The sequence below is a fragment of the Coturnix japonica genome, chromosome 2 (genome assembly GCF_001577835.2).
Source record: "Coturnix japonica isolate 7356 chromosome 2, Coturnix japonica 2.1, whole genome shotgun sequence".
NCBI classification, from domain to species: Eukaryota; Metazoa; Chordata; class Aves; order Galliformes; family Phasianidae; genus Coturnix; species Coturnix japonica.
In genome coordinates this window covers 76862715-76888631 of record NC_029517.1, presented here as the reverse complement: position 1 = coordinate 76888631, position 25917 = coordinate 76862715, and the positions used below count along the sequence as shown (strand labels likewise).

At 37.1% G+C, this 25917-nt stretch overlaps 1 protein-coding gene across 3 annotated transcripts in view; it reads left to right on the top strand.

Moving 5' to 3' along the window:
* The window catches only part of POU6F2 (POU class 6 homeobox 2), a 303385-nt gene extending 277589 nt beyond the window's left edge, over positions 1 to 25796 (top strand). For 2 of the 3 annotated variants that reach the window (XM_015855018.2, XM_015855019.2), the window contains exons 7-10: positions 286 to 492; positions 10545 to 10713; positions 17525 to 17693; positions 20864 to 25796. In XM_015855018.2, the coding sequence (XP_015710504.1) occupies positions 286 to 492; positions 10545 to 10713; positions 17525 to 17693; positions 20864 to 21368 (1050 nt within the window). In that variant the 3' untranslated portion in view covers positions 21369 to 25796. The remainder of the gene's footprint in view (positions 1 to 285; positions 493 to 10544; positions 10714 to 17524; positions 17694 to 20863) is intronic. The other variant, XM_032442548.1, reaches the window with a different exon arrangement.
* The last annotated feature ends 121 nt before the right edge of the window (positions 25797 to 25917 follow it).

Genomic DNA, 25917 nt, shown 5'->3' with positions numbered 1-25917 from the left:
AAGACATGGCCCAGCATTTGTTTTGTACACTCACAGTCACAGAAGATTTGTTGGGGGTGGCAGTGGGCAGTTTTGAGATGTGTAGGTGACACATGACTTGAAAAATGACTTTGAAAGTCTTCAACACACTATGAAGGAATGATTGTTTCCACACTTAGCATGTCACACATATCTTTCTGTTCTTATATCACCTAAGTTTGATTTAGTGCAGGTAAAACAAGTCATTCTATGTGGCATGTGTATGTGGCGCTTGTTCATTTTCCCTTTCTGTGTTGTTTTCTCCAGATTATTGGAACAATCCCACTGATGCCTAATCCAGTCCCCTCCAGCCAGGCAGCTGGTGGAGCTCAGGGCCTTCAGGTGCAGCCAATAACTCCACAGTTACTGACGAATGCCCAGGGTCAGATCATCGCTACCGTCATCGGCAACCAGATACTCCCAGTGATCAATACCCAGGGAATAACGCTATCACCACTTAAACCAGGCCAACAGGTAAAGCAGCAGTAGCCTGAATAATTGTTAGAATAGATGCACAAGAATTTTCTACTTCTCATAGACTCTCACATTCTTTCTAAAAATTCACTTATTTCCTATTTGTGCTACTGGAAGGTGAATTTCATTGCATATAGTATATTGCTGGATATTCTATATGTAATTATAATGTAATGCTATTTTAAATGATGTGTTATTCAGGTACTCTTCCGTTTAAAAGGACAGTATAGTGTCAACAAAAATTTTCTGCAGAGAAAGCAGAGTAGGAGTATAAAGCCTATAAAAGTTCACGTCATTGGTTGGTGGTCACCCAGTAGTCTGGGTTTTGAAAGGCTTTGCAATGCATGGGGGAAATAAAGGAAAGAATGCAAATAGTAGTGCTCTTCACTGAAGGAAAAGATTTGTAGGGAGAAGAAAGGGAAGGGAAATAAAGGGAAATTATTATTCAGTGTAAAGCACCACATAGTTCACAGACTACAGGATAGATACAGAAAGTTCAGTGATATCTGAAAAGCTTTCTATACTTCTTTTTATGCTACTCTAAAGTCAATTTCATTATTTTTCTATGGTTAGCACCCAGCCTTTGCTTCTCACACTGAGGCCTCAGGAGGTTGTAGGAAGGGACACCAGACAACATGAAGACTCTTTACATGCATCTGTTGGAACCTTCTTTGGGAAATAAAAAAAAGATAAAACAAGTATTGGGTGGAACAGACAAAATGTATTATCATTTTTATAGGTGCCACAGAAAATTATTTGGATGTGTCTGTGCTCCCTCTACTGGCTCTTTGGCTTTCACTGAAAGAAGAGGAAATTTTGCTATAGATTTCAGCAGAAGCAGAAATGAATCATAAGAGTCAGACCCTTCATAGGAATAATGCTGATAAATAGTCAGAAGCAATTGAGATAGTACTATGCAAACTGCCATCTCATTTGAAGAGTAAATAGAATTATACAAGGTATAAAGAGATCCTGAATTTATCTTACTGCCTAGGTGAAGTCTCTCCTGAGGTGTGTTTGCTAATCATAGTATATTTAGTCATAAATTTAAAGCCTTGCTCACAGAAGAAGGGTGCTCGGAGGGCTCAGCAGGAATTCACATTTTCAGAAAAAATTGTGATCATACTGCATTTGGTGCCTTGTAAGCTGATGGGGAAAAAAAGCTACAGAATCGTGGGGGGAGGGGGGGTTGGTAAAAGTACAAGACCAGTTTTGGAAAAGTTTTGAGAAAGTCATGGAGAATAACTGAGGAAATAATAATGTAATAAAACATCCCTTTTAGATGATCCTAGTCTAACTTTCAACTTGTCACATTCTTGGCAAGTACCACAGGAGAAAGAGGTGATCACAAGTGATGATAATAAGCCATTGCTTGAGCTGCGTCACAATAATTGAATCAGTATATAGCCTGTTTCAGTTGTGAAGGAATGCATGTTAGTGCTTACTTTTTTCTTGAAGACTTTATGCCCTGGACATTCTTTTCAGTCAACTTCACTTAGGTAGAATTTGTGCTTTATTTGCTCATACAACTTCTTAGAATTTGGCAGACTAAAACCTCAGTGTCTCCTTGTGGAAATGAATTCATGGATTACTTACATGAAGCATGAAGCAGTGCTTCTTCTCTGTTGTAGTTAGGTTGCTTTTTTAATATAGACAACCAATTCCTTTGTAATCCTATTGCTTTAGTTTTAAAGAATAAAAAGGTGTTCTTGATTTATGCTCTTTAAATTGTCCACAGTATGGAATGTTCCTCTTTAAACTACATTGAGTAGCTACAGCCTCGGTGTTTTCACTGTTTTCCAAGATTTTGCTAATCTAAGCAGCAGCATCTATGAGAATTCTCCTGCAAATTGTAATGGATTTCTAAAGAGGGCAGCTGCTTGCGCTCCTGTTGTAGTCTGTGTCTTTTTTATCTCTGTTCATAAACAAGTTTTTCTTTGCCTTTAATAATATTTTACTGTCCATCTCTCAACCATTTCAATTTCCACAATAATCTCTTAGAGATTTTCTGATCAGAATTGAATGCCATGAACAGAGTGAGGATGCATCACTGATTTATATAATAACATTATAATATTTCCAGCATTATTTTCTGGCTTTATCTCAATGCAGTCTATCATCCTGCTTTTTCTTTTTTTTTTTTTTTTTTTCTATCTCTACCCATTGAGCAGGTTTTTCAATAAGCAGATGTGTCCACCATGATATAAATTTGCTGCCTTGATCATTACCATGTGAGTCACCAAAATGATTCCTTTTTTTAATGTGAATCACTTTTGCACCTACTCTGTATTTCATCTGTCATAATGCTTCCTTGGTACATTTTAAGCAGATTCTGCAATTTTTTCATGTTGGTGTGGGCTAACATAAGAAATTCATGCATTTCTCCTGCTAATACAACTTCATTGTTGTTCTCTATCTTTTCTTGCTGCTTGGAGCCATTCCACAAAATCTATTATAAATCTTTGATCTCCACTTGTAGTCTGTTTACTTGAAAAAGAATTATTTCTTCCCTTATTTTGTTTTTCTTGCATTTTTAAACTTTTTATGTCTCATACTAGAAAAATATCTTGTAAACTTAACTTCGGCACTTCCTTCATGCCTGTAAGGAGGTATTTTGTCAAAATATAGCTCCTATGGCTAGATGCACATTTTTTCAAAGAACAGATTATCTTGTCTTATCAACTTGTTAGCATTATTGTTTGCTACCAGATTTGGAAACCTTGCTTTAAGAAGTTCATTTGTGCCTTTAACATCATATGCTTGCACCAACACTGCTGACAGAAGAACTTGAACCAAGCTTAGAGTCTTATAAGTACCAGAAATACAATAACGGTTTCATCTTAATGTTATCCATACAGCTGTTTAGGTACTGGTGAAGGCAAGTTAAATAGATTTCTCATAAAGAGACATAGGCATATATATGGGGTAACTCACGCTGCTGAAAAAGAACCATTATAGATAGGTTGAATCTCCTTACAGGTATCTTAAGCTATCTATTGTCTCCAGTGAGTTAAGAGGAAGCTAGAATAGATATTTTAGGATAGAAATGTAATTCTTAAGTGAGTGAAAGAAGGTAAGAAGAATCCACCTGACAGAGAACACTGGGATTCAAAAACATATTCCTGTCTATGTATTCCTTAAACTGCTTTCCTAATTGATGTTTTTTATAACTATTTGCTTGCCTACAGCATAGAAACAGTTTCTGCATATTACACATTTCTCCAGTGTACCTCGTCAAGAGAGTTCCATTTCCTTCTTGCTGTTGTCTAGAATCATTAAGTCTGGCTTGTAGTCCTAGTTGTCCTCAGTTGTGTTTTATCTACACTGCCTGCCAGATCTTTTCATATTTCATTGTGTCTTATAACACTACTAGCTCTGGGCTTCTGCCAACTCTAACATAATAAAACAAGCTCCTAGGCAGCATTTTCTTACGTAGTTGGTTTCCCATCTTCATTGTCATTGGCTGTCATGCTCCAGATCAGTTGCTGAAAAGATAAAGCTCTCACTTGAGTCTGTGGTCATTTTTTGTACAGCTGCTTTCCAAATTTCATATCAAACATTTTCTTTCTACTCTCTCAACCTACCATATGCACTATGCCATCTCATTATCACAAGTCCATGCAGTCCCTTGTTTTTCCTCTCTCCCATTAAAATCTAACCAGCTCACAAACATTTTTTCTCTGCTGTGGTCTTAGTACTGTGATACTGTCATGTTTCATGAAAAATGAGCTCATTTTTTCTCTGTTTGAACATAGCCAGTAAACTGTGCTATCTCAAACCAACTTTTTTTTCTTCTTTTTTAATGTATTGACTTTAAGTTATGAAGATGTCAATTTTTCTCACTTTTTCTCTGTTCATCTATCATTAGCATTCTGTAATTCCATTTTACCTTTGGATAAAATACTAGAATTCAAAACTCAAGAATACATCTATTTACCACATTGGATTTTCCTTGCTATAGCAGGAACACTTGACTTGTAACATAGGTCTGACTGGTTTTCTTTGTGGCATCTACACTTGCCAATAAGATTTCTCAACAACAACAAAAAAAGCCAATATAACTGCACCACACCTTTGGGAATAGGAAGATATTGCTATACAACCTGTATTGTTCTAAGGAACTGAGCCATAGAGAAAGTAAAACACTTCACTGTGGGAACATGGTTGATACCTTTGAATTGTGCACTTAGCTATATAGTTATAGGTCTGTTACTGTAGTTGTGACTTTATATCAGTCCTGATTGTTGAAATTGAAGGAGGGAAGATTTAGACTGGATGTTAGAGGGAAGTTCTTTACTGTGAGAGTGGTGAGGTGTTGGAACAGGCTGCCCAGAGAGGTTGTGGAACCCCCATCCCTGGAGGTTTTCAAGGCCAGGTTGGATGGGGCCCTGGGCAACCTGGTCTAGTAAATGGGGAGGTTGGTGGCCCTGTCTGACGGGGATGGAAATTAACATCCTTGGATTCAGCCTGGGCCATTCTGTGATTCTGATAGGGGTCAAAAAAATGTCTGATGCACCTGATTTATATATAAGATTATGTCTTCCACAGAAGCACATCTTTGTTTTCAACCTCATTTTGTGAGCCCAGAGACCTATTCCAGTTCTGATCACAGCACACCAGCACTTCTTTACCATTTTCTTCATTTTGAGTTGAGAATTTGTGTAGCCTAGGTGGACCCAAAGAGCTATCTTACAATAGTTTCCAAATTTAACAGTCTTGTCAGTCTAAGCAATGTGTATACAGGCTCCTTATGCTGTATTTTAATACACTGTATTATAATTAGAGAGATATTTATTAAGCATCAAGTAGCTTTCATATTCATTTATTTGAATTCAACTATATTCAGGTGATGGGGTACCATCCTCAGGCCATAGTGGAAACGTTCTGTTAGAACTGCTGTGAAAACAATTTGGCATGATGTGTGTTGATATGTGTAATAACTTGTTCTTTTAACTTGCCAAAAGATTTAAGAAAATGTTTTTGAAGCCCGTGCCTCTTTATGCACCATGAGTAGGTTTGAAGACAGATTTCTTCTGCCATGGTGTTTTCAAATCAAATATTGGCAGTGGTATACTACTACTGTTTTCTCATGTTTTAGGAACAATAGATTAAGCAGAGATCCCTGCTTGCAGGAAAACGGGAAGCCCCAAAATCTTAAATTACTACTTCTGAAAGGCATTATGGTAGCATTTCTAAGTAGTTAGAAAAGTTTTCTTCCATCAATATTTTCTATGGACTTCAGTTTTTAGTAGACCTAATAAATGTATTTCCCAAAGATAACATCAGAAATAACTTGGAATTGTTTATTTCTAGCACCTTTGTGCAACAACTGCTAGTTTCATCTCATCTGGCCTTTTTGTTATACTAGTCTTTTTCACCTCTATCTTCTGTAATTTGTTGTGTTTCCTTGTCTCTCAGATGTGCTTTTCACTGAATCATAGAAAAATAGGACTGGAGAGAACCCCAAAAGGTTGTGCAGTCCATCCCCTTCCCCTAGGCAGGATCAACAGTCCTTGCATCACTCTTGACAGCTGTTTGTCTAACTTATTCTCAAGAATCAACAGTGATGGAGATTCCCTGACATCCCGAGACAACCTAGGACACCTCTCCTTAAAATTAAAAAGGTCACCCTAATGTTTGACCTTAGCCTCAGCTGATGCAATTTAAGACCATTGCTTATTTATCCCTTCCATTAGGGCCATAATTTGTCCTGGTTGTTTGTCCAGACTCTGTAAAATCAGTAGCAGTTCTGTTAGAATACAGAGCAAGGAGTCTCTCAAAGTTTCTTCATTTCTACTTAGCCTCTTTCTCTTTCATTAAGTTATGCAAAATTCCTTGTTATTCTGTCACTTCCCTGTAATTTTCTGGACAATATCCCTGATCTCATCAGAGTTTCATTCAACCATACCAAGTTCAAGAATATATTACATACATAATTGAAGAACAAGACTCAGTCTTACAGACCTAATTCATTCTTCTTTGTCATTATCAAGCAATACCACCTTCACTGTTGACAGCAGAATGTAAAACTGATGTTAGAGATAAGAATCAAGCCCTTTGCATTTTCCAGTTATTCTTACAAGTATTATGCTGCACTTCATACTTCTCATATTTATCCTGTTCCTCTAGCTGTAGTGTGCAAACATATATTCCTGCCAGATACTGATCAGTGTTGCATGCAGTCATCATTCTCGGCATGTCTACTATATCCACCTACACAGAATGGCACTTACAGCAACAGCTTCCGTAATTTCTGTGTCTCCTTCTGTCTTCTGATGGAAAATGCTCAATAGTCATAAATATAATTCATATCATATGTACACGTCCAAAATTGGGAAATGTCAGCTATTGCAAGTTTGAATTGATTCTGTCATCTGGAATCTAATTCATAATCTAATCGTTGCCTCTCCTTAAGGCTATTTCTGGAATGGAAATTATATTGGATGAAAAGAAAGAGAGTATTTTAATGAAATTCCATGTCATAGATAACTATCATTGTTCTTTAAGCAGGACATTTACAGCTTAACCATCACATCTGTAAAACAGGGGGTATACTGAAAATTATGAGAGTTAAAGATGGAATCCTCCCTTACTCTCTGTTCAGGCCATAAAGTGACTCTACAGCCTCTCCAACTCCCCTGCTCCTTTTCCCTCACAAGCATTAAGTTACAGCCCCACAGTCTGCAAATGTCCCTTACATACTTACATACTGTTGTTGCACATAATGTCACTGTTCGTGCAGACTTTACCTTCCATAGAAATCTTTGCCCAGCTAAAATTCTTAAAATTCCATACACTTGTCCAAAGATTTCTGGGGGTCTGACAAGGAAACTGTCAAGCTTCTGGATATCACAGTTATTTCACAAGTGTATTCATAAATGCAGTGTACAATCCCTGCATTTGTGCAGGGATTCAAATGTTTCCTAGGTTTAACCGGCATACTGTGCATGTACTACATGGTGGTTGTGCCTGTGTGCTCCCTTTGCAAGGATAACTGGAGAATGTACATCCATGTTCCTGAAGACATTAAGTTCACTGTATCCATGCTCGGCAGTTGAACTTTAAGGGATAATGTCTGTATTGTGGCCCAGAAATGCTTCATATCCTATCTGTCTTTACATGACCATGTGTTTCTGCCTAAGAAATACTGATGGGAAACAGGACAGAATCATAAATAATTGAAGCTGGAAGGTCAGAGTTCAAGAGATTATCCAGTTCACTCTGCTGTTTGCAAGTGGAACAGCCATTCCTGTATTTGTCTAACTTACCACTAAACACTCGTAAGAACCTCATTAGTTGCCCCAGCAATGTATGCCAGCAATTCACTGTCATGTTAGAAAGCTTTTCCCAGAATATGATTTGAATTTTCCAGATTATTGCATCTCATGATGTCCCCTACAAAATACAGGACAGACTCATTCTCTGCTCCTTTCGTTAGCTCTGCCTTCTATACAGCACTTTATGTATTACAGACGTCACTCCTGCTCACACAGCTCAGAACGGGAGTTACCTTTTCTTAATTTTTGCTACACCACTGTTGGTGATGTTCAAACTGAATTCTAATCCTGCATGTCAGCCTATCAAAAGACCCTCCCAGTGTTGCATCAGCATGTAAATTTGGTCAGCATATCCTCTTTTCTATCATCCAGGTCATTAGAAGAATACTAAATAGTGCAGAAACAAGCAAGACTCCTGTTTCAACAGCAAGATAACCATCCTCCCAGTTTTGTTTTCCGACTACTTTTGCATTCATTCTGCAGCAGTTTCATCTAAACTATGTCTTCGTACATTATAAAGAATGTCACACGAGGGAGTGTCGGGAAACTTGTAAAGTCAAACCACCTACTGCTTTTTCCCTGTCCACAAGGCCAATTACCTCGTCTTACGGAGAGATCAGATTGGTTTGACACAGTTTGTTCCTAACAACCCATGTTGTCTGTTACTACCTTGTTTTCTTGCAGGTGCTTACAAATTGTTTGATTATTTTCTTCAGTACTTTTCCAGGGGTTGAAGTTCAGCTGACTGGTCTATAATTTTGCAGATCTTTCCTTTTAGATAGCCATTGCATTTGCTTCTCCACCCCTACAGATAAAACTCACATCTCTAAGCCTGCTGCAGCCAGTGTGGAAAAATCCAGCTCATCTAAATACAGTATTTTCTTCCCTCACCAGGGCTGAAATCTTTAGTTTTGCCAGAGAATCCCTCTAACAACAGTTCCAGAGCCAAAATGGCTGCCATTTTCCAGTCCAATTTCTGAAGACACCAGTTTAGAGTGATGTGGGCATAATGAATGGGACATCCATTTCTGCAGCATTCAGGGGAAGCCAGCCTTCCTAGTGGGCTCCTTCCCTGCAAAAGTAGACATTCTCAGCTGGAAGCACTCTAAAGATAAAACCTAGCTCTTAGTGATTTATTTTTTTCCCACAATTACCCAATGTTTGCATGAGCCTGAAATCTGGAAGCCTTGCAATCAGCTTCTCAACTATTATCCCTTTGATACAGAGCCCATTTTCTCTTTTAAATGTTACTTTAAAAAAACAACAACAAAAAAAAATCCTCAAGATAATAAAACGTTTTTATGTTAGGCTAAACATGGACAGATAGATAATTTTCTGCATTATGAAAGGGTAGCTCAAGGTTTCTTGCTTCTTTTTGCATTACACTGTTCCACATGGATGATTAAAAATAAATAAATAAATAAATAAAAATGAAGAGTTCTAATTGTTCAGTTCTTAAGCAAGCTCGTAAGAGGAAAAATATCATTAAATTAATTCATAAGTATTCCATTCATTGTGAGGGTGATCAAGGTGTGCCATACGATTTGTTATCTGCTTAGCATCAGTCATTTCTTTGTGTTCTGGGAGCAAATTATACATAATTTGAGTACTGCTAATGAATTCAGCTCCTTTACTGAATTTGTTCATTCAGTTAAACATCAAAAGAGAAAAATTCCTTAGAATTCAAGAATTTAAATTACTGATTTTGAGGAAGCCTTTATCTTTCTCCCTCCCCAAGAATGCAAATAACAGCTATCACTTAGAAGTGAAGTTTTTAGTACATTTTTGCAATCAATATCAAGAGTCGGCATAAAATAAAGGTTATAAAATAATGGTATACTAAGTACCAGACACATTATTGCATCAGAAGTATATTGTAGTATTACTGGGATCTGAAGAGACTGTACTGAATGACTAGAAACCAGTTCAAAACTGTAACATCTATTGTGTATCTTCACTACCCCTTGAATTAGCTGGAAGGCTTATATGAAAATCAGAAGCACAGAATTTTAAATTTCAATCCCCCATGAAACTTTGTGATAGGAAGAAGGGATTTGTGGTTCTTCTGTGACTCCTAAAGAAGAAACAAAGTCTACTCTATTGCAAAATTTGTAAACAAAAATTTCTGAAGAAAAACATCTATCGCACTGTATTGTTTGCATCTAATGTACTTGCTAGATATTTTAGGTACATCTTACTTGACAGAGTCTTCATGTGAAAGGGGATCTGTATTTAAGGAAAGGACAATCTGAGAATTAAGATTTCAGCATTTTAGTTCGTTCACTAAATCCAATGTCATACAATAAATCATTCATTTCTGGGAATGGAACTCCCCTACCTTATCTTCTCTACCCCATTCCCACTTTGCTTGGCCCTGGTCCTGCAGTATGAAACTAAAAATCTCTCTGAAACAGTGCTGGTTTATATGAAAACCTGTGTAGAGAATAGAAGTCTGACTTCATGAGTCAGAAAACAGGTAAGAACATGTATTTATTAAATCAGAGTGCTTCTTGGAGTGTCATAGATCTCTCACCACTCATTTCAAACAAGAACTGAGCTGCTAGTTATCTCATTAAACTGAAAAAATAGTTGAAAGTTAGAATGCAAAGGAGCTCAAATTACTCCTGCTGTAACACTGTCATCTGAACTGAGTTCATGGTATTTAATGCTCTTACAATATTTGTACCCTGGAAATAAATGGGTGAAATATTATGCTGAGAGTTTGCTATTACTGCTTCATTTTCTAAATACCTATTTTTACATTTTAACATATAGCTCCATCAGCCCTCCCAGACGCAAGTGGGACAAGCAGCCTCACAGTCCAATCTCCTGCATTTGGCTCACAGTCAAGCATCTATGTCTCAAAGCCCAGTTCGTCAGGCTTCCTCTTCTTCCTCCTCATCCTCCTCTTCTTCAGCTTTGAGTGTTGGCCAGTTAGTCAGCAGTAAGTATTGCTCCCTGGCTCTCCTTGCTTCTTCCCTCTGTTTGTCCTCACTGCTGAGTTTCCTGATCCGCTTTCCTTCCTTTTTTAATTTTTTATTTTTTTTCCCCATATATCAGATTGTATATTGCTAACTAGAGTAATGCTTACCCATAAAAGCTACTCAGTGCTACGTCAGATGGGACTTAAGGTAAACGTGCCTTGAAAAATGCAAAAAATGCCAAGTATGCACGTAAAAATAGTAGCAGCTGTTAATTGACTTCCTTAACACTGGACAAGTCTTAAAACTCAAATGTAATTTACATTCTTTGGAAATGTGAATGTTTTGAATCTGTGTTATGAATTTCATTGCTTGATGTTTGGAGGGCAGCCCCTTCTACTTTTGGTTAAGCTGCTTGTTCGTTACTATTTGTTTGCTTAGTTATTGTAGCAAACTGTTTTACAAACCCTAAGTCTGTACAAAAAACCTTTCTTGGCAAGAAAAGCACATGCAGTTTAAGCAACTAAGAACTGTAAAATGTGGGAGAGAAAAGAATGCTGTGAACAAATGCCTTTAGTTTTGTTGTTAGAATTGTAACAGCTGAGCCTGTTACCTGACCAGCCCCTTTTTCCAGATCACACATTTCAAAGTCTTCACTATTATCTGATTAGCTTTATATAGTAAAAACAGTAGGTTAGAAGTATGGAGAAAAACAAAAAAACAAAAAAAAAAGCATCGACAATTTTTGGCACATCTGCAAAAACCAAGTGGTATTGGATGACTTCATTGAAAGATAACTGCACATGCATATTTCAAGTAAACAAATAGTGTAACTCACATTGTATTGCTAATGCGAAATATATGACTGATGCAAGCTTATGGAGGGCTTGGAAAACATTTCAAAATCTTGGTTGGGTTAGTTCAGAAATTGTTTATATGGAGAAGTTACTAGCGTAGCAATAGTGGTAAAATTATGCTTGTATAATTCCCAGTGTGAATACTTATATTCTGGAACAAATACACCTACATGGGTAGCTGTAGGTACATAAAATGCATAAATATAGATATAATTTCATTGAAATAAATACACTGCTATTGTTCTATCAATAATTTTTTTCATGTAGACAACCTTGTAGAAAGAAGGCAAATAAGAAGCTTCACATTAAAAATAACATGGAAGAAGCCCTTTTAAGTTCATAACATAAATTACTCAAAGGTTAGGAGATGCTAGAGAAAGAGTAGTTTGGGCAACTGCATCTAGCTCCTCTTAGAACATGTATTTTATAATAACCAAGTATCCAAGTATATAGTGATTAACATCACAGAATCACATTTTTCTCATCTTTCATTCTGTGTGTTTCTGTCTCCAATTGAATTTTTCAAAGGATGAATCACATAGTAAGGAAAGCTGTTGTCCTAGCATTTATTCTCTACCCTGTTCACTAAACTGTTCCCCAGTTTGTGTGTAACATTTGAGGTAGGGACTTGAAGGGCAAAAGGTGGTCATGCTTCTGGCAGCAGAGGGCTGAGTAGCTGCAGCTCTGTCTACCACATAATTATGGTGCAATTGCAGACAAGTCACTTGCAACAGATTTTTCACAAGTGCTCCCTCAATTTCCAGCTTGAAACTCCCGACTTTAATTTACAGAAGAACCTGGTACTCACAGTCACAATTCAAAGTGCACTTCCACTGTGGAACTGTATAAAGCACCATTTAAAGTCACAGTCTAAAAATGCATCTTCTGCTTGACCTTGACAGGGTAGCTAAAAATGCCTTTTGCCTTAATATCTGTCCGCTTGTCTGTGAACGAGAAGGAGAAGACCCTCATCTTACAGAAACACAAGGAAATAAATTAAGATTTCAAAAAATCTAGAAGCTCAAGAGAAAACGAATAGCTGTGTCTTTGGTGAAAAGCTTTAGCAGAGGTCTAGGGCCACACACTGAACAAGTGAAAAGGCAATACTTCAATCACTTTCTCCATAATGAAGTACATTCATCTTTTGCACCGGACAAGACAGAAGTCTGTGGAAAAAAAACTGGTCTTGTACTCAGACAAGGACTATGGGCTACTGTTGTCTTACTATTTTGTAACTTTTCAGTGTTTATTTATATGACTCTAAGAATGTTCTTTTTAGCTTCATTTTTTACTTGGATATATTTCAATGTTTTTATAAAAGCAGAATAGTAACATAAGTCAGTTGTTTGGTGAGATGATATATCTACCTGGAAATATAAAGAAGCCAATAGGTTGCGTTATCATCCTATTTGTCCTACTCTAAAAGGGAATGAGATGTGCTGTGCTCGTGAGCTGAAGGTAGAGGCATACAAGGTATAGGGATATTGGTTTGGTTGAATGGGGACAATGTTTTAATGACTATAGTCTTTTTCATTCATTCCTCTCAAACTTGATTCTCATAGTACTTGTTCTGTTCCACTCTCATTACCTCCTCACATTGTTCTCCACATATCTGCATTCCCTGGGCCTCAATACTAATTTTCCTCTTTTTTTTTTTTTCTGTTTCCTCTTCTCCTTTCTGTTCTTTCCACATCATCCATCAACCCTCATTTCCTCTTCTCATTTCAGTCCTCTTCCAGCTCCTATGCGGTCTCTGCCCCTTTCTACCGTCTACTTCAGTAGCTAAATAATTGCTTGAGGTAGGACTGTGCACACCTCCTAACAGAATAACTCTACAAGAGGTCATGCCACATCACTGAAATTACTAAAAGACTGTGAGAAACAGGTCAGGATTGAGTTTCAATAACTTTACTGATCTGTGCTCTTTGTTTTATTCCTTTCACTTTTCATTCTGATAGTATTTTCCATATGAATTTGCAATTTTTTAAAAAAGATTTTCTAATTAAAAAATAACATAAAAAATCCTTTATGTCTTACTACTTCATTTATTTTACACATTTATTTCTCCCATGGTGCCCTGTATTTTTTTATTTACCCTTCTTTTTCTTCTATTTTTTTTTTATTTTCTTGACTTTTTTTTTTTGTTGACCTGTTTCTTGCTTCATAGCTCTTCCCTTTTGTCTTATCCTCACCTCATCATCCTTCATCATCAACCAATGCTAGTTCTTAATACATACAATAATGATTACTTGTGGAGGAAGGACATTTTAAAAGATGGTCTGACTAGATGGCTGCAGCATTCACGTCCACTCTTCATGTCCCTCTTGTGTGATTTCTTCATATTGTCTTATCCCATCTCTGTTCTCTTTTTTAGTTCTTTTCTCTTCACTTAATTCTATATTACCATTCCTCATTTTATACTATATTTAATTTTTCTCTCCTCAGATGTATTCATCTTCTCATTTCTTACCTTTTCTAACATAGGTTTTCTTTATGGAAATTGCTTTCTTCCCTTCATATTCTGAGAATGGGGTTTCAATGACATTACTTTCTTCTTTCCAAATTCATTTCATTGTCATCCATTACTATAAAATTAAAATGCCTTTCACATACAAATTATTCTCTTTTGTTATTTATTACTCTTGCCCCTGAGCTCCACTATATTTCTCATTAACAGTGTTTTGTCTTGCCTGTATCATCCAAATTATATTTTGTTGGCTTTTCTCTGCCAGCTTTTTCTCCTCCTATCTGACTGGGGAAATGAACTCCCATAATTCCTCCCACAATAGACCTCTGCACAACAGAAATTTGCTTTCTCTTTTGGAGTGCAACTCTTTCCTATAACAGGGAATTTGCAATCACTGGAAACTTATGGAATATTCAGGAAGAATTCAGGAATGGGAGGGGAGCAGTATTCCCTTCAGAATTTAAAAAGTTTTTAGTACAGGAGAACCCATGGACTTTTTTCTTCTGCTCTTCTTGTCCACCTTCTCTATCCACCAGGACATTAAGTGAAATTCCTTTTGTTCTTTTGCTCTATTTACGTTTCATATAGTAGTCCCAGAAAACTCATCTTTTTCAAGGGCCTATTAGTTTCACAAATATAGCAAACATAGAGTATGAAGCCATAATATACACTGGGAATCTTCACTCTAAATATTGTTACTGTAGATCCTAACCACTTAGTGAGATTGGTATTCTTTATTTTCCTCTTGGCTCTGGGCAGTCTTTTGTAAGAAATTCATTTAATTTAAAAAGTACCAGTTTATTTACAGTCTTCAATCAACAACTCTTTCTAAAATGTGAAGTAAACTCTACACTTAACTGTTACGAGAGACCAAAACTTACTGAAACCAAGTCCATTATTTATTTGATTATATATGGATGTATTAGTCCATAGAGTCCAAGATTATGTATTGATGACATTTTAATGACAACAGAATAAAACAGATATGTGCTGCTACATGATTTAATCAGTAGAGAGGGCTTCATAGTACTACTTGAGCAGTATGGAGCTGATAGAAATCAAGGAACTACTTCTATGGTTTTCAGATGGCTTTGAATCACACCTGGAGTAGAAGTGTTTCTGATTTGCTACAAACACTGTTTTCCCTATAGTGCAGAGATAAAAGGTTTCAGTGTTTGTGTCCACCTCTGTAAGCACTTTCCTCCTCCCAAAGATACTATATAAGAATGAAGCCTTTTTCTCAACAGATGCTACACCATATGTAAGGATGTACTTCCCTATTCCTGAAGTACATCAGAGTATGTTTTTTTTATCATCTTAAGGAAAGCTCTGTCCAGTTTTTCTCTTGTCCAAGATCCCTGCTCAGGAAAGGACTTTCCATGATACTCAGTGTTATAACAATGTCATACCAGAAGAATTCAGCAGAACTTGGAAAAACTTCTATATATACTTGAGCAAGCATAGAACCACTTGGCTTTCTTACCTCCTTCTGTATTCCTAACAAGAGTCTGGTGAGCAGGAGTGTTACAGGTGGCAGTAGCAATAAAGTTTGCTAATTTGAGCATTCTGTGGGTATATCTGAACTATGCTTTGTAACATCCCTAATAGCTTTAGTCAGAGTCCTTAAAATGGAGAAAAGAGGTGAGAAAACTCATCATCTTAGTGCCCTTTGCAAAAGTAGCTCTGAGGTCATTATCACTTATGAGATTTTGGAAATTTATCTGTTGCTATTCAGGGAACCAAAGGGCTGATAAGCAACCAGCTCCACTCTGTGCTTATGAAAATCACAACTGGTATGCTAGGTAGACTGTGTATAGGATAAGTGGGAACATTTCACATCCACAAAGGCAATTGCTTTAAAAACTGAGTAGCTCTACCATAGCCTCCCATTACTTATAAGTAAATCATATGTTCCTAACTTTATACAATTTGAGTGCATTGATGTGTGTACAGATGCACTCAAGCACTGCACTGACAGGAGGAGTGTTGATTATTGCCAGCACAAGGCTCAGCCTATATGTTTGTTCACCTGTATTCTTAGTTTCATGTGGTCCCTGACTACATATATGACTATTCTAAAATCCTATTTCTATGTGCACTTTTTTCAATCAGGCTTCGAATCCATGTAGGGTAAATTAATATAGCAGAGAAGCCTCTTCCCTCTGTCTCTATTATTGGACTAAAAGATTTTTATAGGACATTTCCACCATAAAGGAATTTTACATCAGGTTTGTAAACCACTGAAAATAAAATTTTTGTTGCTGTAATGCTGACGTGCTCTTAGCTGTAGCAGCACTAGCAGGAGCCAGCGTAATATAGGGTTCAGAATAGTAATGTAGGCTAGTATTGTCCTTGGACGACTGCTTTTATTTACAGAAACTGATGGGTTATTGTGCTGCAAACTTTTCACCTAAGAAGTCTGAGGAATGAGGTGAACAACAGTAGAGAATGGCTTCACTACATGCTGTATTGCACAACACTTTGAAATCTTCCACCATCCAAGTCCCATGCTGTCTCTGGCTTGGCAAACGCTTTCATTTAGCCAGGGATCAGTAGCTTGGGGGGAAAAAAGTTCCATTCTCCAGCTGTTGTGTCATCTCCCTTGATAAGTCCTAAATTGGCTGAGTTATCCAGCACCAAAGGAGCTTTTCTCCAGTAGATATGCTTTATTATGTGCCCTTTCAGGGACAAAGGCTTCTGTGTCAGTAAAACCACTATGGAGAGCAAGGACAGATTTACTCTCACAGCATCATAAGCATTATCTTCTGAGGGGCTAATGTAAAAGTAAAAAATCGTGCAGTATTACCATCCAAAGCCTAATGGCTGATGTTGCAAATAAACTGCTCCTTGATTATCAGCCTGATGGGAGGCAGAAGGAAAAGCCTGAAAGGCTGCTTTTCACAAGGGTATATTTTAAAATATGAATTTTAAATGAGGAGGGGTGTGTTTTTTTGTTTGAGCTTGTCCTTTTGATGGGTTAGTCTGGATGCCTGACTAGTGGTTTGGGCTGAGTATTGCAGAAGAGGGAAGGAAGATCTCATTTGACAGTTATTTTAGATGAAATGGAAAGTTTTGCTTTCAAATTAAAAACCCAGGCAGTTTGTGCATGTGTTTTGCACCCCCCACAGAATGCAAATAAATACATTAACAGAAGCCTGTCTTGTGCATGCAGTGAGAAGGGGGAACAGGGAACATGACTTGTCAAAAATGGGAGGAGATACTGTGAAGCCCAGATGGCAGTGAGGACCCCAGCCAACCCCTCACGCTGAGGGGAGCTTGCCCATTTTTTCAGGAGTTCAGCAGTGATGTCTTTGAACATCTTCCACCTGGAAGCACTGCTGCTTTGTTAGATTTGTCCTTTATAACACACCTGGCAAAGCAAGCCTGCTTCTGTTTATGGGAGAGAGAAGTACTGAAAAATAAACTAATGTGACAGTGAAATATGGTGCAAGCCTAGCCAACTCATATATGACATAAAGAACTGACACAATTCAAAAAATATTTCAACAGATCCTCAGACAGCCACTGGAGAAGTGGATGGGGTGAATCTGGAAGAAATCCGAGAGTTTGCCAAAGCTTTTAAAATCCGGCGCCTGTCCCTTGGCCTGACCCAGACTCAAGTTGGCCAAGCCCTAAGCGCTACCGAAGGCCCAGCTTATAGCCAGTCTGCCATCTGCAGGTAACAAGTTACATCATAAACTCTCTTCTCCTCTCTTTGTTCTTCAGAATTATTCAGTTCATTGTGAGGAGCATGCTCAGGTTGGAGTAATATTTCTTTAGAATGTGTTTTTTTTTCTGAGATTTAAACTCACCGATGATGCTGGTATCTCAGCAAAGAAGATTTTCTTCTTGTGTAGACCTAAAGTAACGTTAGTCTTTTTTTTTTTTTTTTCCCTTTTCCCCCTTCTATGGTTGGTTTTTGTTCTCCCCCCTCCTCCCTTTTCTACTTTTTAAACAAGTGAGAAGCAATGTTCCTAGCACAGAGACTTAATTCAGTAGACAAGCTGGAGACCCTGCTGGCACTGGATAAGCACCAGCTGACCCTCTTCATACTGTGCCATTTTCTACAGATAGGGTGACTGAACAAATATTTCATGGCTTCATCTCTGCTAAGTTGAAACCTGTCTTACTGTGGTTAGCATTTCACATACAGGATGTTAATGATTTAACTAGGCAACACAGAAAGGAAAAAACTGTCATTCCTGCTATCTTGCAAATCAGCAGCTATTCACCTTTTATCACCTGAATATATATATTAATTAATTAAAAAATAACGGATAGCCCATGTATGCAAAGCAGGACTAGAAATGCACCCTAATCATGGGAAATAATAATACAGTCTTGACAGAGTTAGTTAGAAGCAAACACCGTATATGCATGTATCTGTGTTACAGTAATGCCATGTTTATGCATGAGATAACAAACACACTTAGGTAACAGCTTTTTCCTCTTGGGCAATGCCTTATAGTCCTACTCCATCAGTGAAAGCCAAGAAACCAACTCTAAGCTCATTTAAGTGGATTTTGTTCTTGGTGATCCATGAAATGCTCTGTCTTTTTATCTGCTCTTTATACTTTTAATGTATTCCCCATAGAACGGAAGTGTACTTTTCCTGCAGTTTAAGACTAAGGTTATAAATAACATCAGTATGGGGTAGTGAGCTTGCAGCTCACATTTTGCTCAATGATTTTCCATAAAACCCATTGATTGTTGTTAAATACAAAAAGCTCCATAGGATCCTCTCACTTCTATGGCCTCCCCTACTGTTTTTTCTTATAAGATACCTCCCTGTAGAAAATAACCTTTATTCAGTCTATACAAGGATACTACTGCTGGGAAATTTGTTTCAAGACTTGTATATCGCTATTCCAAACAACATGTTCTGCAGTATCAACAACACTAACAAGCAAAGCCTATGATATGAATGCTGCTGGTCCCTGTTGCTTAAGATTTTTTTCTTTCACATCGTCAGTTGGTAAAGAATACCTAAAACAGGTGGAGTTTTTGGCAATTGCCAATTTGTCGCGGCCTTAAGATGCTCTTTAACATACAGTACTTCTAAGTGATGAATTGCAGTTCCCTTTGCTTATGTCTAATTTGCTGTCTCCTAATTTCCTCAATCTACTTCATGCCTGAGAAAACCAGTGGGGATTATTTGAATTTTACTAAGTGAAAGGGTTCTTCACTGATTTATTATCATAAAAACCCAAATAAAGAGAAGCACTGACACAGATAAGTAATGCCCAAAAATATGGAAACCTCTGACAGAGCGCAAATTTTGCCACCTTTGAGGGGTAAATGTCTCAGAACAACATGACTGGATGCAGAAGTTGGTCCCAGATATTTTCAGAGTAATGGTGTTTTTTCCTTCCTTCAAACCCCAAAGATGGGTATTACTTAGGGGTGTAATAATCTGCTATGACTATTCATTTCTCGTTAAGCACCAAGTTATTATATTCCGGGGGCAATATGCTGCTCCTCAGAAATATAAGTTTCAGCATTTCTTTTAATGTTAACAAGGAGAATCAATGGAAGGAGCAGCAATGTGGTCAAGCTGAATGATCAACTTAACCAAAAAATCACTGGAAGCCAAAGATGGACACCTTGCAGCCAGTCCCACATTAGAGTGCCAGGCGTGTTACTACTAAAATTATTTCTCATCTCTTTCTTCGTTTGTGGGAAATGCTTTGTTGCTGAAGTATTTCCTGCAGCTGCTACATGCCAAATATAGTTTCTAAAAGCTGCCAGCCGTTGAGTTGCTTTGCACCAAGGTATTGACTCAGCCGGTCTCATCAGCTGTGGCAATGGTGCTTAAGTACTGGGAGAGCTGGAGTGGGCAGCAGTATCATGCAATAACTGTCTGCAGATTTAACATGTCAGTGTATGGGGGGGACATAGGTGAAGTAGAGAAATACAAAGGGGTGGCATCAGAGGAATTGGGCTAAGGCTTTTTTAATGCCTAGAAAGAGACTGTAAACCTGATAAATGAAAGAAACAAATACTTATATGACTTGAAGAATGAACTCAGCTCTTCTGCTTGTTTATGAAAAGATGAAAGCTTTGTGTAGCTGCTTTTCCAGATGTCTTATAATACTTGTAAAATCTGGTTTGGCAAAGGACTTTTGATGGTAAAATGATATATAGAAGACCTCATTTACAGGAAATGATATCATTCTGGTACAGGTTGTAGAAATCCCACAATAAACCCAGCTTGGTGCCACAGCGTATTAGTAGACTATTATGCTGGGTTTCGACTGGAAAACATGAGTCTGTCTTTGCACATTGTGGGGGTAGTCAAGATAATTGCAAAGTATCCAGCTGTTTCAGCCGGACACCACTGGAGCTACAGGAATCTGTTTCAGACCCAGAAAAGGGATATAGCGTTAACTTGCAAACAGTGAAAATTGCTGAAAAATGAAAGGAAAAGAAATGTGATATTCAGAGGCTAGTAGCTACCATTGGTTTGTATTATTAAAGCTGTGGTATTTGGACTAGATGGGATGGGAGGGGAAACCAAGGGATTAATCGCAAAGGAGAGATGATAAAAAGCAATTGCCCTCGATGTCATTTCCTGTAATTAGACTTTTAACCTGAAGGGTTTTGAAGATCATCAGAAATATGAAAATGGGGGTCATAACCTGTATTATTCAGTGTGCTTAGAATTCTGTTGTAGTATTTGTTTTGTGATAGTTTAAATATCTAGCTATATATATATTTATAGATATAGATATCTGTTAGTTTTGGTAATCCAATGTAAATTCTCTCTGCCAGTCAATTAGTCAGGTAGGCAGGAAGTCCCACCCTGGCAGAGCATCAGTGTAAGACTCTTCTTTCTCAATTTTCCCTCAGACACACCATCCTGAGAAGCCACTTTTTCCTACCACAGGAAGCCCAAGAGAACACTATAGCTAGCAGTCTGACAGCCAAACTGAACCCTGGCCTTTTGTATCCTGCCAGGTTTGAAAAGCTGGACATCACCCCTAAAAGCGCCCAGAAGCTGAAGCCGGTGCTTGAGCGGTGGATGGCTGAGGCTGAGGCCCGCCATCGAGCAGGTATGCAGAACCTTACCGAGTTTATCGGAAGTGAACCATCCAAAAAGCGCAAGAGGCGTACTTCATTCACGCCACAAGCCCTAGAGATCTTGAATGCTCACTTTGAGAAGAACACGCACCCCTCTGGGCAAGAAATGACAGAGATTGCAGAGAAACTGAACTATGACCGGGAAGTAGTTAGAGTTTGGTTCTGCAATAAGAGGCAAGCACTGAAGAACACAATTAAGCGTTTGAAACAGCATGAGCCTGCGACAGCAGTTCCTATGGAGCCATTAACAGACTCACTGGAAGAAAACTCCTAAAAGCAAAACAAAATAAAACTACACACAAAACAAAAACCCTGCACAGACAGAAAGCTAACCATTCGAACTCTGTGAAAATACCTGTTCATCACCCTTGTAAGTAAAAGACTGAGAAAACTACGAGAAGGACAGAACAGTTTATAAATGTCCGTGAGTTTTCCTATATAAAAACAGAACAAAGAACTGCACAACACTTAGCGTTTGTGTCGTAGAATTAGTTTCCCCCCAAAAAAGAAAAAGCCAGTTTGTTTTTCTAAAGGGACTTAAAGTAAACCAAATAACTGCTGACTTTTTTTCTGTATATTATGAAAATGTGAACACATTTTAAGGAGAAAAAAAAAAAAAAGAAAAAGAAAGAAAAAAAAAAAGAAAAAAAGAAAGAAAACACACACAAAAAAAGTAAATAAAAATAAAAAACTTTTATCTGTTGAAAAGAGAATACAAGCCTGCCACCTGGAGGAGTGATTGTAGCCTTTCAGGTATCAAGTGCTGATTCACTATGAAAACTATTAACCAAAGTCAGAAACATGGAATTGCAAACTAGATTGTTAGTTTACTCTTTTATGGGTATAAATCTGTGTTATGAATTTTTACATTTGTATTTTACAAAGAGAAAAACAACAGGATTAATTTCTCTCATCCATGGCCACACCCCTGCAGGTGTGTACAAACAGGTGTCAAAGCCATTCCCTCGTGGTCACCTCCTTTTCTTTTGTTTTATTTTTAGTCAACAGTTATGCAATCTCCAAGTGTTTGGGTGCCAAAAACAATTGTTTTAATTGTGATTTGCAAGGTTTGTTATTTGTCTTGTAAGGGTGTAAATCTCAGTTTTCATTTCTATTTTTAATTCTTTTTTCTGACTCTTTTTGCTGCCTTCAACTCATTCTCCACCCATTCCCTACACTCCCATAACCTAGTACTGTTTGAAAGTTCTTAGAAAGAGAAGTGCAACCTGAACACTTTCATACCAATATGCTGAAATACAACAGAGGACAAAGGATTAGGATTGTGTCTGATAAACAGACAGCCCATTGACAACTGCATAGCTTGGGATCTCTCAGTCCTTTATTTAAGAACCTTGAGAGGCTACCAAAATTCATTTGTAGTATGAACATAAACTGCACACATGGTTCAGTACGGCATCTATCTTAGGGCTCCATTTGAAGCAATTTCTCTCCAAAATCTGCTAGCCAAAGAAATTTCTTGAGATTCTGATGGAAACAAATAGGCCAAGAGGTGATGAGGGTGTTCTGATCATTGTGTTACTATGGCCTGCCTCAGTAGTAGTGCTTCATTTCTTCTGCTTCTTTTTATTATTTTTTTAAACTTTATTTTATTTTATTTTATTTTATATTTCATCCTGAGCTAGATGTTTGCCCATTGTAGGATACAGGAAAACCTATTGAATAACTTTTGGGAATAGTGAGGTCTGTGACCTGCAATATGTTTCAGATGAGGAACTTTCCCTTCAAAGACAATTTGTTTCTATAACTTCTATTTTGATAGGACAGGCATCTGCTAAAGCACTGTAAACACTGGACATAGGAGCATGACAATGCTCATGATAGAAAAGTGTTGCAGGTTCTCGATGGGCTACGTCCTGATCCACCAAGGTCACCGTGATTTTCATCTTGTGATGAATGTTAGCCCATTATTAGAATGGAAGCTATGTCTTGAGCAGAGCTTACCAAACTTAGCCTTTGGTATATGGTCCTCACTGTAGAGGCAGTAGGGTAAAATTCTGCTGGTGTACCTTTTCCTTGCGTTCCCTGACTTCAGGGTTGTTGTAGTGGACTTTTACCAGCCTGCCCACGATGCTGAAGAAGGCTCCCAAAGTGCTGTAGTCTGCAAATAGCACGCCTCATACAGAATTATGTTTTGAAGAACACAAGGCTATATTCAAAACACAGTGAAAGAAAGACTTCCATTGATTTAACTGAGCTTTGAATCTATCCCTTGCTGATTTATTAATGGGGTTTGCCATGTAACATGTATTTTGTTTCATTACTGGTGGAGTTTCAAAGCTTCTGAGACTATCATCTGTGACAGAAACTGCATCTAAATGTGAGCACTCTCAAAGGTCAGGGTTGGAGAGCACTGAAGTATTCAGTACTCCAGACTGGGCTCACATCCAGTGAATGCATCTTAGACTTTAAGCTTCAGCAGGGTATGTTTAAGTATATTAAGTTTCCATACTACTTTTATGGGAGGAGAGTGAGAATTGTTATTGACTGTTTTCCAACTGTTGATATATAAACATCTTCATGGGGAAAAAAGATACTAAGAAATAATTTAAATTAAAGATGAATATATCTATGTTACCTATGCCAAACAGAGCTAAATATACAGCCACAATTATGTAACGATCAGCAGACCACCCAGAAATGAGGAAGGAAAAACAGATAGTATTTGGTACTGGACACCCTATCCATATCTCCAGTACATTACTAATTGTCTGGTCATTGATGCCATAAACATTTACTTGTTCATCTACACTTGAGAGAGCATATGCCCACCCCTCCACTAGTCATCAACACCCTGGGAACGAAACCATCAACCACTTGTTGCCTAAAAACAGAATTTCTGATTCTCCCAGAGACTGTACTAAATTTCATGATGAAAAAATCTCCCAAGAAGAAAAGTTAACTAAATGGCATGTGAAAGATACTAAATGTTTAAAAATATGCTGGCAGTAGTTATATAAGGTCTTTTCTCTCTCTTCCAAAGTACATATCAGAGGGATATAACTAGAACAGCGAAAATGTGAACTAAATATAAATTGCCAGCTTGGAAGAAAAAATAATGTTCATCCCACAGTCTTAAAATCATTCATGTGCAGAGATTTTTTTTACAGTTTTCTAATTTTATATTATGTTTTGTAAATTATTTATAAAGTGTTGTAATGCTTCTTATATTAATTTTTTTATAAACAAATTTTTACTATGAGGCATAAATGGTGCCTGAACAGATTCTTAGGAAGATAAATTATGTGTGAGTCATACATCTTTCGGGGGCCATAAATATTTTGTTTTGTTTTGTTACTGGCAACATTTCTGGTTTCCATTTGTAAACAATTTGCATCTATTGAGTACATCTGAAGACCTTTTAATTTTGCATGTGACTAAAAGATAGATTGCTACCAGCAAATGAAACAGAAGTCTCTTCAGTCATATGTGAAGGTTTAATGGTTTTCCAATTTATTGATTACTGAATTTTTATATATATATGTATATATATATATATATATATATATATATATAATCATTATTTGAATAATGAACCAAGGGTTCAATTACCAATCTGATTTTGTCTTTTTATGTTTTTTCACTAAAAAGCTGTTTTGGACAGTTAAAGAAATCCAATGCATTCAAATGGTTCCAGTTTCTTTATGTTATTAGCAAAAAAAAAAAAAAAAAGAAGAAAAAAAAAAAAAAAAAAAAAAAAAAAAAAAAAAAAAAGAAGAGAGAACAAGAACGCAAAAAGGAGCTAGGAAGGAACAAGTAGAGGCGTATCAAAGAACTCAAGCTATAACCAAAAAGAAAAATGTAAAATGCCTTTGCTCGTCTTCTCAATGCTGGACCAAAGCTCAATGTATGTAGGTATATGCACATTGTATAGATATGGCTAAATGTTGCTGACAATCTTGCAATACTAAACTGTTACTATTAAAAAAAAAAAGAAAAAAAAAAAGAAAAAAAAAAAAAGAAATACAAAAATGAAACTGTTCATCAGTGTTTTACCTCAGCACTCTACTTGTACCCAGTTATTGACCAACATTCAAACTAGAAGAGCGGAAAATAATTTCCATCAATGTTTGACTGTAAAATCTGTTTGGATAACATTTTGTAATGAGCTTTTTGTCATGTGGTTTGCTTGTTTCCAACTTGAGATTATGTGGGCACATTTGTTTATTTATTGTTAAAAAGTGATATTATTATTATTATTATTACTATTATTATTATTATTATTATTATTATTATTTTTCGTCCTATGTGCTATAATCTACAGAATGGTCACCAGGGTCACTTATGAAGCACTGCAAAGAGATCTGTTTTTCCATGCATGGAGCATGCAGCGGAAAGATGGCAGTATGAAATGGACTGTGTTTTGTTGCTAAAAATTACTAATTATTCCAAAAGGAGTTGATGTGGTGGACTTGTGACCAAGAAACCAAACTGGATATTTAAAAGCTCCTTACTACTCTGACTTTGAAACCAAAGCTGATTTATCTGCACAGGTTGCTTAACATGAATAAAATAAAAAATAAACTGACAAAAACTGTACTTAATCTAGAGCAATATCTGTATGGTCAGTAAAGCTGCACTTTGTGTATTTCTTAACAGCTTCAGATCTGTCACTTTTAATTTGTACCATAAGAATAAAAGAATTGTTTGACATGAAAAATAAACTTTCATGTGTTTGTCTAAATCTCATGTATTATTAACATGATCAGAGTTCATGTAATTTCACATCAGTTCAATACAAAAATAGTTAAATGCTTGAGAAAAGGAGAGGAGAGGAGAGGAGAGGAGAGGAGAGGAGAGGAGAG